Genomic DNA, 12,498 nt, shown 5'->3' with positions numbered 1-12,498 from the left:
TGTTTTTGTTTTTTTTTTTTTTTTGCAAAAAAAAAAAGTGCAACAATGTGATTTTGGAGGAATGTAACGAATTTCGAAGATGCACTATTGAAGAAAGGGAATATAAAATAACTACGATTGTCTACTGATGTTCCACCAAAAGCTTTATCAGGCTTGAAATATTTTCAGAATCAAAGGATGTGGAGAGTAGATTTTTACAAATATCTTGTCACTACTTTTTACCAGAGCTAACAAGTTCAAGTGCTCTATTTTTTAAGCATATTTTTCAAAGTGTGTACGGAATTCAATACTGTAGTTTTAGGATCCTTTCGATTACTAAAAGGACTTGTAGGTCTTTGAAGGATTTTTTGAAGAAATATTAATACAATGAGGTGGACTATAAATAGAAGAATGTTTGTTCGGAATAAAGTAGAATTTTGTTGCTTCAAAACAGTTAGGCTGGGATATTAAATCATAATTTTCCAAGGACTGGATTTCAAATCAAGAGACTTTGTGGGAATTTTTGATCTTTATTGTGAGCTTGGATTTTAAGGTATATTTTGCCAAGGACTATCAAGGCTATAAAAGTGGATTTGTATTTTTTTTTTTTTTTTTTTTGAGAGATATCTGGGATTTTAGGTTTTTTATGTCATAGTCCATAAAAAACCTAAAATCCCTAAAATCTATGTCCTTGGGCTTTAAAGGAACTTTTCAAGAAATATCGGGAGTTGTTTTATGAAAGGGTTGTTTTTTTTTTGTTTTTGTAAGTCAAGGCCTTTAGGACATTTTTATACTATCAGAGATCAGTGCAGATTTAAATATAGGTTGTTGTACGGGTGTTGTTTTATGAAAGGGTTGTTTTTTTTTTTTTTTTTTGTTTTTGTAAGTCAAGGCCTTTAGGACAATTTTTCACTATTGATTCATAAGAATCATGACTTTTTTAGGATTACAACAATGGATTTTTAAGAATAATAAATAGTAAAAGGCACTATTGAGTCTACAACCGTACGTATTCTTATTTTTATTTTTTAAACATTTTAAAATTTTTTAATTTTTTTTTTTTAATGAAAAATTTTGAGGTAGTTTTAAGTATTATTCTAAAGAAGGCCTGGTAGCTTCAGTTTTGATTTTTAAGAATATTATTTCAATAAACATCAGGGTCTAAACGCTTGCATGTTCTTAGCAATATTTGGGATTTTATGAGTATAATTTTCTTTTCTAAAAAAATTATTTCTAAGATATTTAAAATAATAATTGGAATTTTCAGCGATAATTTGAAATTACCATCAGGACTATAAGCATAATTTTCTAAACTGTATTGTTTGTAGCCTTGGATTTTTTGCGAATATTTTTCAAATTTTTTCAGAAATAGTTTAAGCATTATTTTTCTAATACTTTCAGGACTAAAGTTTCGATATTTTCATTATTTTGTTGTTGCAAAATGGTCAGGATTAATCCCTTCATTGTTGTTTTTATAAAAACTAAGTTTGCTTATTAGTGGAGAACGGTGGTAATGTTTACCAGGGGGTAAGGCAGGGAATACCAAGTGGAGAAAGATGTAAATGTTTATAAGTGCGGTTGTAAGATTTAGAAGATTTTCCAAAAGCATTTTAGTTTTATTTAATTTTTTGTTACCTCTTCTATTGAGCTTATGATCTCGTCACTTGAGTAAAAAATGTTTTTTGTCATAGAATTTATTTTTAAAATAACTTCTGGGGAGAATATCCCAGACAAAAAACCAGTGAAGAAAGTCCTAAAGTCGGACGGGGCCCACTTTATAATACTCTACATCACTTTGCTAATTTAGTAGAGCTCCACATAACAATTAAAAGTTTTTATGGGAGAATTCAATCATACACGCTATGATTATAATTTAAAGTTCAATGGACTAAATATGCCGAAGCATTTGTATCTTTTAAATTCGGATTTGTATTGCCCATTTTGTGCAAAATTAATTTCAAATCAGTAAAAAATATATATGGGAGCTATATCCAAATCTGAACCGATCTCGAGAAAATTTGGCAAAGATATTTCTGAGCTGCATTTGATATATTTCCCCAAATATTGTTGTTACAGAGTGCATATTACGTCTGCGGAGGACAAAAATAACAAATCGGGTGAACAATATATATGGGAGCTATAACTATATCTGAACAGATTTCGATAAAGCTTGGCATACTTATTTTCAGGCCTAATTTGGTTGTATGTTCAAAATTCCAAACTATTTGGGCTGATATTACACGTTTGGTGCACAAAAAATGGCAAATCGGACGAAGATATATATGGGAGCTATATCTATTTTTTTTACAGATTCTCTCCAATTTCAATAGGATTCGTCCTTGGGCCAAACAAATGTTGTTTGGAAAATTTCATCGCAATCGGATAATAAATGCGACTTGCATTTTGTTCACAAGAATAGATGGACAGACGGACGGACGGACAGACGGACTGACATGCATAAATCAACTCAGAAAGTGATTCTATGGAGATCCGCAAAAGTAACTATGGGTCTATCTCGCTTCTTTTTCCATGTTACAAACAAATGCACAAAGACATAATACCCTTACCACTATGTGGTGTAGGGTATAACAAGGGAACTGATGAGGATTGATAGTTCTTTCCGAAACCTAGGTATTCCCTGCCATACCCCACGAAATATAAGTTTTGAAACATGTTTCTATTGCTCTTAAAAATCAACCTTTGTCCATAGAAAACATAAAGCATGCCTCCATATATAGAACACTTTACACCCGGATATTGAATAGAGTTGTATTATAATTTATTATACCCAACAAACGCTTCGTAGCGTACAAATGACGTAAAAGTGCTCTCAAGCCGTGTATGAAATAAGCACGAAATTGTAAGTCAGCGGGTGTAGTGAAAATTTAGTTTTCCCAACGGTTTTTTTTTTTTTTTTCATTTACTCTTTTCTATTTTTGCACACTCATATGCTTGAGTTAAACATACAAATATATTATAAGTGTCCTTCAAAAATGTTCAAGAGAAAGTGGATAAGGGTAAATAAAAATTCATTGCATTAAGAATTAGTAAAAATATTACCTAAAACAAGAGGTAAGAGGTAAACGAAGGTTATGGAAACAATGTGAGGAAACTAATTTGGAAGAAATTTGAAAAATGTTAAAAAATTCTGTAGGAAAATACCGCTTAAATGAAAACTGTTATATGGGGGCAATACGAAGACGTGATCCTGCTTAAGTAATTTGTGTCACAGGCTGTAGTAACTGTTCCAAACTTTATATACGATATTGAAAACAATTCAAAATACCGAATATCGGGAGGAATCGTTATATCGTGGACATGTATGGAGAAGAACTATTTGTGAGAATTTCCAGACAATTCCGTTTAAAAATGTGGCTAAAATCATCAATATACCAAATATCGGGGGGTACCGTTATATGGTGGACCTATATACACAATTCTCATTCATGGGGTAAAGTGCTCATAAATATTTCCTTGTGTAGAATTTCAGATAATGTCATTGTAAAATGTGGCTATAGCCCATCTTCGAACTTGACCTGCCTGCAGGTAAAAGACAGATCTGTGCAAAATTATAGCTTCCTATCTTAATTCGTTTTGACTATCGCCCACATATAACAGTACCTCCCTGCATTCGGTATTTTGATGATTTTAGCTACATTTTTCATTGGATTATTTTTTTCAAGCTTCGTATTTGAATATTGTAATTGTATTATACCCTCAGCCATATGGCTGATACGGCCAAAATGTGCCTCACCGAAATAACGGTTTTAGATCCTGGGTCCCTTTGGACGAAATCCGTTTCAGAACATTTGGAGTCGATCTTACGATGTCCGTCCGTCTGCTTGATGCGCACGATAACTCTCGAAGGAAGTATCCGACTTGGTCAAAACTTGGTACATCGTAACATTATTTTCAAACTTAGATCGAGTTCGGAGATGGGCCGTATCGGTCCACTCCTTCTGGTACCTCCCCCACAAATGTCAACAGTTTCAAATCAAATAATTTACCGCATAGAAAATGAAACAATAATCCTATTTTGCTCATATTTTGAAAATCCTTATATTCGCTTCAGTGCTAGGTCAGGTGCGAAAATGAACAATATCGGTCTACTCTATCAAATACCTCCCCCACAAAAGGTCAACATTTTGAATAATAACAACTCTTATAAATTGTTTTATTCGAGTCCGATTGTCTTCAAGTTTCGCACATCCCAATAATTTTATTATCCCAAGGTCTGGTGATAAGATGGAGTATATCGGTCCACTCCTAATGGTACCTCCCCAAAAGCTCCAAATTTTGAATATTTATGAAGAATATTAAACACGAAATTAAAATCCGATTCTATTCAGACTTGGCATATCTCAATATTTCTAGCAACACAAGATCTGTTTTCAAGATGGTAGAGATAGGACAATTCCTTCTAGCAAAAGGAAACGAGATAGACCCATAGTTCCTTTTGATGATCTGCATAGAATCACACCCTGAGTCGATTTATGCATGTCCGCCCGTCCGTCCGTCCGTCTGTCTGTCCATGTATTTTTGTAAACAAAGTACAGGTCGCATTTATTGCCCGATCCAGAAGAAATTTTGCACAGATCACTTGTTTAGCCCTATTGAAATTGGAGATAATCGGCCAAAATTTAGATATAGCTCCCATATATATCTTCGTCCGATTTGATTTTTATTGTGCACCAGCCCGAATTATATGGAATTTTGCACATACACCCAACCTACAAATTAGTATGCCAAATTTGATCGAAATCGGTTCAGAAGTAGGTATATTGTTCATCCGATTTGTTATTTTTGTCTTCCGCAGCCATAATATGCACCCTGTAACAACAATATTTGGGGAAATATATCAAATGCAGCTCAGAAATACCTTTTCTAAATTTTATCGAGATCGGTTCCGATTTGGATATAGCTCCCATATATAACTTCGTCCGAACGTCTAATATTTGCCCAAATGGGATGAAATTTGTCACTTACAACCGAATTAAGTCTAGAAGCTAGTATGTCAAATTTGGTGAAGATCGGTTCAGATATAGCTATAGCTCCCATATATACTGTTCATCCGATTTGTTATCTTTGTTACCCACAGCCGTAATATGCACTCCGTAACAACGATATTCAGGGAAATATATTAAATACAGCTCAGAAATGTCTTTGCCAAATTTACCGAGATCGGTTCAGATTTGGATATAGCGTCCATATATATCTTTATCTGATTTCAAATTAATTTTGCACCAAATGGACAATACATGTCCAAATTTAAAAGATACAAATGCTTTGGCATATTTAGTCCATTGAACTTTAAATTATAATCATAGCGTGTATGATTGAATTCTCCCATAAAAACTTTTAATTGTCTTGCGGAGCTCTACTAAATTAGCAAAGTGATGTAGGGTATCACAAAGTCGGCCCCGCCCAAATTTAGGACTTTCTTTAGTGTTTTTTTTTTTTTTTTTTTTTTTTTGAAAATGTCGTCCTTCTTTGGGGGAAGTACCACAAGAAGTGGGCCGATATTGCCTATCTCCGAAGTCGATCTAAGTTTGGTGGTAATATTACTATGTATTAAGTTTGGATCAAATCAGATTCTCCCTTCGAGAGCTATAGTGCGCACCAGCCAGACAGACGGACGGGCGGACATTGCTAGATCGACTCCAAATAACCTGAAACCGATTTGGTGCAAAGAGGCCTAGAGGTTAAAAGCGTTATTTCGATGAGGCACGTATTATGTATCAATACCATCTCTCTAAGGTATAAATAGTTATCCCGAATAAAAATTCGAAAATATATTATAAGCTATTTTGTACTGACCAAGGAAATTTAATTATATCCTACAAATTATTATATTTAATATTCGAAATTCGACTTTTCACAATTCTATATCTGTTCTACATTTGGAAGAACAATTTGCTAAGCATTCACATCAGTAATGTATCTTAAAATATAAATCCTTAAATCTAAGTTAATAATAGAACATCAGCAGCAGCAGCAAAAGCAGTAGTATTGAAAGACAAAGAAAGACATAGAAAAAAAAACTCATAGAGAATATACATATATACAATTTTCATTTATTTTTATTATTTAGAATATATTTACAAAAGAAAAAAAAAACAAAACCAAAAATATTGAAAGAAAACATTTCCGAAAAAAAGTTTATTTTTTGCAGCATTTGTTTTATTATTTTATTGGAAGATATAAAACAATTTACAATTTATGGTAGATATTGAGATAAAGACAAATATAAATGAGTAGAATACATTATATAAATATTGGTTAGTCAAGAGAGAGAGAAAAGAGAAAAATATTAAAAAAAAACTATTTTTATTAAATTAGCAAGGTTGCAAATATTTTGGGAGGCTGTTGCTGCCATTTGTGATAATAAATTGAAATTAGGTTCAGTTCTCAATTAAAAATTTAATTCCCAAAAAAATGTGTTTGTAACCTTGCCATTGTAGTATATTAGTATATATTACATAAGTATTCACAGAAAGTTGGAAAAAATTTTAAAAATTAATAAAGCCAATTAATTAAAGCATTACAGCAAAAATAAAAATTTACAATTTTATACACAAAACAAAAAAATCTATCTGAAATTCTATAGAATTTTGTTTGGGTATTATTTTCAAAACTGAAAAAAAATATATATACGTTTCAATATACATTAATAATATATTTATAATCATCATAAAATTGTGTTAATTAGTAATAGTAGTTGTTGTTAGTTTAGAGTTGAATGGAATTTTTTTTATTAAATAAATAATAATTATTCATAGAAAATCGCATTTGATATTTGCAGAAGTTTTTTTCTTTTTTTTTTTTTTTTTTTTTTGTAAATAAATATTTGTTTTCTTTTCATTCCAAATTTTTGCTGAATAAAATAATTATTTGTAATTTTTGTTTTCTACCAATTTTTTTAATTAAGCTACAGAATATATTTTTCAAACAAAAAAAAAATAGTTTTAAACCATTACCACATATTGTTCAATTTACCGTAACAATAAAAACATTCCAAAAACTCACATTCCATGTTCATTCCAAAAAAAATGTATCAAATAATTAATAGAAAACCAAAAAAAAAAAAACACTCACACATATCTCTACTAATGTACAAACATTGCTTCATAGTTTTTGTTTTTTTTTAGAAAATTACTTTTTTTAATATTTTACCTCAGGATCATCAATGTTGCGTTCAATTTCATTGTCATTGGTTTTCTTGGCCAAGGGCTCACGGCGATCATCATCATCCTCTTCGTCATCTTCGGTACTCTCTCTGGTGGGTTTGTTCGACTCGGGGCTAGAGGTAACGGGATTTTCGTTTTTGGTTGCCTCCTCACCATCAGCTCCCGTGCGCACGGTCTCCTCAACAGTTTCGCCATCTTCCAAGGGACGTACATTGACAACACGCACCTTGAAGACACTATGCTCATCGCCGTAGACGGTCTCATTCACCTCAACCTTGTGGCCATCGATAACCTATGGGGAACATTATTAATTAATTATATTTTCAATAAAAATCATAATAGTAATAATAATAATTGTGGTATAACAATTTCGCATTAGGGCTGAAAACTCGGATTTTATATTTAATATTTTCAGGGGTGTAATGGGAACCACGATTTTCTATAAAAAAAATTATAGTTCAGTCTAAAATTTATATTAGACTAGCAAGTACCAGCAAGTAATCTCGCTAGAGAAAAACGAATTACGATAGGAATCTAAAATTTTGCAGAGATCAGTCTTTTGTGTGCAGGTAGGTCAAGTTCGAAGATGGGCCATACGATCCACTATATCGTATGGCCACCATATAACGGTGCCCCTTGATATTCTAAATTTTGATGATTTTAGCCACATATTTCAATGGCATTGTCTGAAATCTTACATTCCTTTGTGGGTACTCTACCCCCTGGAAGAGAATTGTCTATTTGTCTATTGTCAAAATTTTCAATGAATTTGTCTGAAAATCCACACAAGGATTTCCTTCTTAGCAGTTTGAAATCTGGAAGAGTATTGGATTCGGCCAGGCAAAACTTAGCTGCTTTTTATACCCTACACCACAAGGTAGTCAGGGTATTATGTCTTTGTGCATTTTTAGTTGTAACAGGCAAAAGGAAACGGGATAGACCCATAGTTCCTTTTGATGATCTGCATAAAATCACCTTCTGAGTTGATTTATGCATGTCAGTCCGTCTGTCCGTCCGTCCGTCCGTCTGTCCATGTATTCTTGTGAACAAAATGCAGGTCGCATTTATTATCCGATTGAGATGAAATTTTGCAAACAACATTTGTTTGGCCCAAGGACGAACCCTATTGGAGATAATCGGTCAAAATTTAGATATAGCTCCCATTTATATCTTCGTTCGATTTGCTTTTTATTGTGCACCAAACGTTTAATATCAATCCGAAAAGTATGGAATTTTGCACATACAACCAAATTAGGCCTGAAAATAAGTATGCCAAATTTGATCGAAATCGGTTCAGATATAGCTATAGCTCCCATATATATTGTTCATCCGATTTGTTATTTTTGTCCTCCGCAGCCGTAATATGCACTCTGTAACAACAATATTTGGGGAAAAATATCAAATGCAGCTCAGAAATACCTTTGCTAAATTTTATCGATATCGGTTCAGATTTGGATATAGCTCCCATATATAACTTCGTCCGATTTACCTTTTATTGTGCACCAAACGACTAATATTTGCCCAAATGGGCACATACGACCGAATTGAGTCTAGAAGGTAGTATATAAAATTTGGTGAAGATCGGTTCAGATATAGCTGTAGCTCCTATATATATCTTCGTCCGATTTGCCTTTTATTGTGCACCAAACGTGTAATATCAGCCCGAATAGTATAAAAGTTTGCACATACAACCAAATTAGGCCTGAAAATAAGTATGCCAAATTTTATCGAAATCGGTTCAGATATAGCTATACCTCTCATATATATTGTTCATCCGATTTGTTATTTTTGTCCTTTGCAGCCGTAATATGCACTCTGTAACAACAATATTTGGGGAAATATATCAAATGCAGCTCAGAAATACCTTTGCTAAATTTTAATCGAGATCGGTTCAGATTTGGATATAACTCCCATATATAACTTCGTCCGATTTACTATTTATTGTGCACCAAACGTCTAATATTTGGAATTTGACACATACGACCGAATTTAGTCTAGAAGGTAGTATGCCAAATTTGGTGAAGATCGGTTCAGATATAGTTATAGCTCCCATATATATTGTTCATCCGATTTATTGTATTTGTTACCCACAGCCGTAATATGCATTCCGTAACAACGATATTCAGGCAAATATATACAAAATACAGCTCAGAAATATATTTGTTAAATTTTATCGAGATCCGTTCAGATTTGGATATGGTTCCCATATATATTTTTATCCGATTTCAAATTAATTTCGCACCAATTGGGCAATACAAGTCCGAATTTAAAAGATACAAATGCTTTGGCATATTTAGTCCTTTGAATTTTAAATTATAATCATAGCGTGTATGATTGAATTCTCCCATAAAAACTTTTAATTATTAAGTGGAGCTCAACTAAATTAGCAAAGTGGTGTAGGGTATCATAAAATCGGCCCCGCCCGACTTTAGGACTTTCTTTACTGGTTGTATTTTGTAGGACTTTCTTTAGTTTGACGAAATATTTCAATCAAAAATTCATATATCGATCTAAATTTTCAGACTCTCAAGCTTTTATGTATTATTCAAGTTTTTCCTTTTTCGGAAAGAATAATAGGAAAACCTTAACCTTTTATTTCAAAACGTCTTCAAAATCTTTAATTTTGAAGTTTACAGAGGAGGATATTAGAAAAAAAAAAAGCAATGCACTATGGACCTATATCCAATTTTTCTGTCAAAAACTATTTCAATTTCCTAGAAACCATAAAAACAAAAAGTGACCTCAGTGACCTCCAATTCTTCACCCAAAACAAAATTTGGTAACATTTGGTATTTTTCGTAAAATTTTGTACTCATTTGCAAAAACCCTTTCTTTTCGAACAACTATACGTATTTGCAAAACCACCACCAGATCTCATCACCAAATAGCAACAGAGCCTTTAATATCAAATTACAGGATTCAAGCTCTATCCATTCACTCAAAGCAAATTTAGTACTTTTCGAACAATTGTTTTGATCTACGCATTCTCAAAACCATCTCCTTCTCTACACCCTAGACACCAACAGTGAACTCGGTACAAATTTTCACAAATCTATATCCAACCCAACATCTAAGGGCATATTTTCTGAAATTTTGCACTTTTCTCTCATCTACGGACATCAACAGTGACATCTATTTCACATGTCAGACTCCATATCTCAACCTCTGACACCTACAGTAATCTTAATACCAAATTGCAGCATTTTATCCATATCCCTTCAACCAATACCGAATTTAGTACTATCTAGTACTTTTCATACAAATATTGTATACGATTCCAGCTATATGCCTTCACCAAATACGAAATATAGTGCAACTTAGTACTCTTCGAACAATAATAATGGAAATTTCTAAAAATCACCTCCATATCTTAACCACAGACACCAACAGTGGCATTTATAACAAATTTTAGGATTTCAGCCATATTCCTTCACGCAAAGCCCAATTTAGTACTACTTAGTACTTTTCGAACATTCATAGTACACATTTCCAACCCACCTGCATATGTGGTACCTCACAGATACCCATAGGGACCTCAACATGAAATTTGATGATTTCAGCCCTAACCATGTATCCAATACCAAACTTAGTACCATTAAGTACTTTTCGTACAAATAAAGAACACATTTTCAAAAAAAAAAAAAAAAAAAAAAAAAAAAAACACCTGATATCAATTCCAGATACCAACCGATACCTCAATATCAAATTTTGGGATTTCAGTTCTATTCCTTCACCAAGTTTAGTACTAGTTAGTACTTATCGTACAATTATAGTACACATTTCCAAAACAACATACATATATTACTCACAGATATCAGTAGAGACCTCTATATCAAATTTGAGGATCCCACCCAATATCACATTTAGTACTTCTCGTACAAATATAGGACGCATTTCCGTACCACCTCCATATCTCAATTCCAAATACCAACAGAGACATCAATATTAAATTTTAGGATTTCAGTTATATCCCTTATACCAAATTTAGTACTGTTTAGCACTTTTCGTAAACGTCTCCAGATGTCAAGGCTACCAAATTTAGTACAATTTAGTACTTTTTGTGCACTCATTGTACACATTTTCAAAAACCACTCCCAATTTTTAAATTTCAACTTCATCCATAAACCAAACTTTTCTAAATTTAGTACCATTTAGTGCAGTTCGCACACTTAGTGTGCATTTCCAAACCCACATTCCCAACCTTAATTCTCATACAGAATTTCATGTTTTTAGCGACATCCGTTAACATAATACCAAATGGTACTATATTAGAACTTTTCCTAAATTTAAAGTTCGAATTTCCAATAGCCCATTGGTGCATCTTTCCTGCTATAAATGAGTGACTCTCATTACAAATTTCAGAATTCCAGCTCCATCGGATCATCACAATTCCAATTTCAAATACATTTTTTACCATTTAGTACACATAAGTACGATTCTCCAAAACAACCTCAGTCCTATCTATTTTCCAAATTTCATGATTCTAACTTTATTAGTTCCGCCCTAATTTAAACTGTACCAAATTAAGTATCATTTAGTACACATAAGTACGAATTTCCAAAACTACCTACATTCCTCATTCATAGAATGTAATAGTAATCTTATTTCTAAATTTCAGTATTCCAGCTCTAACGGTTCACCTAAATCAAAATTGTACCATATTTAGTACCATTTAGTACTTTTCGTGTATATAGGTAAAAAAATTCGAAAACTTCCTTCATAAACCAATCCAACACTCCGCCAGTAATCTTAATTTCAAATTTCAGTATTCCACCTCCATCCGTTCCTCCAAATTCAAATTGTATTAATTTTAGTACCGTTTAGTACTTTTCGCATATATCAGTACACACTTGCAAAACTATATCCTTACATCAACCCTACTCCTCAACCTTGATTCCCATTCCAATTTTCAAGTTTTTAGTTTTAATCGTTTACATGATATCAAATGGTACCCAAATGGAGTATTTTTTAGTACCTTTTATATAGTGAGGATTTCCAAAAACCCTTTGGTTCATCTGTCATACACTGGATCAGTGACCCTCATTCCAAATTTAAATGTTCTAGCTCTACTGCTTCCTCAAATACAAAGGGTACCATATTTAGTACATTTTTACTGTTCTAGTACGAGTAACCAAAAACCCAGCCTTATCTGACCCCATCGGACCAAGAGTGACCCTCACCCAAAATTTCAAGATTTTAGCTTCGGCCGTTTCGTCTGAGCTTTGATGAATCATTAAGTCAGTCAGTCAATTGCTTTACTCTTTTATTAATATGGATTCAGGAGAATAAAGAAAGCCTGGTTACACCCTCCACTTCGAAATACATATACAAA

At 32.8% G+C, this 12,498-nt stretch overlaps 1 protein-coding gene across 2 annotated transcripts in view; it reads right to left on the bottom strand.

The window, feature by feature from the left end:
• The window catches only part of LOC109614160 (GATOR complex protein WDR24-like), a 186,213-nt gene that overhangs the window by 19,434 nt on the left and 154,281 nt on the right, over positions 1-12,498 (bottom strand). For both annotated transcript variants that reach the window (XM_059120289.1, XM_059120288.1), the window contains exon 5: positions 7,153-7,458. In XM_059120289.1, the coding sequence (XP_058976272.1) occupies positions 7,153-7,458 (306 nt within the window). The remainder of the gene's footprint in view (positions 1-7,152; positions 7,459-12,498) is intronic.

This window comes from Musca domestica, unplaced genomic scaffold, assembly GCF_030504385.1.
Source record: "Musca domestica strain aabys unplaced genomic scaffold, Musca_domestica.polishedcontigs.V.1.1 165, whole genome shotgun sequence".
In the NCBI taxonomy this organism is placed as follows: domain Eukaryota; kingdom Metazoa; phylum Arthropoda; class Insecta; order Diptera; family Muscidae; genus Musca; species Musca domestica.
Note: the sequence above shows the minus strand (reverse complement) of the source record. Positions and strands in the feature narration are given on the sequence as shown.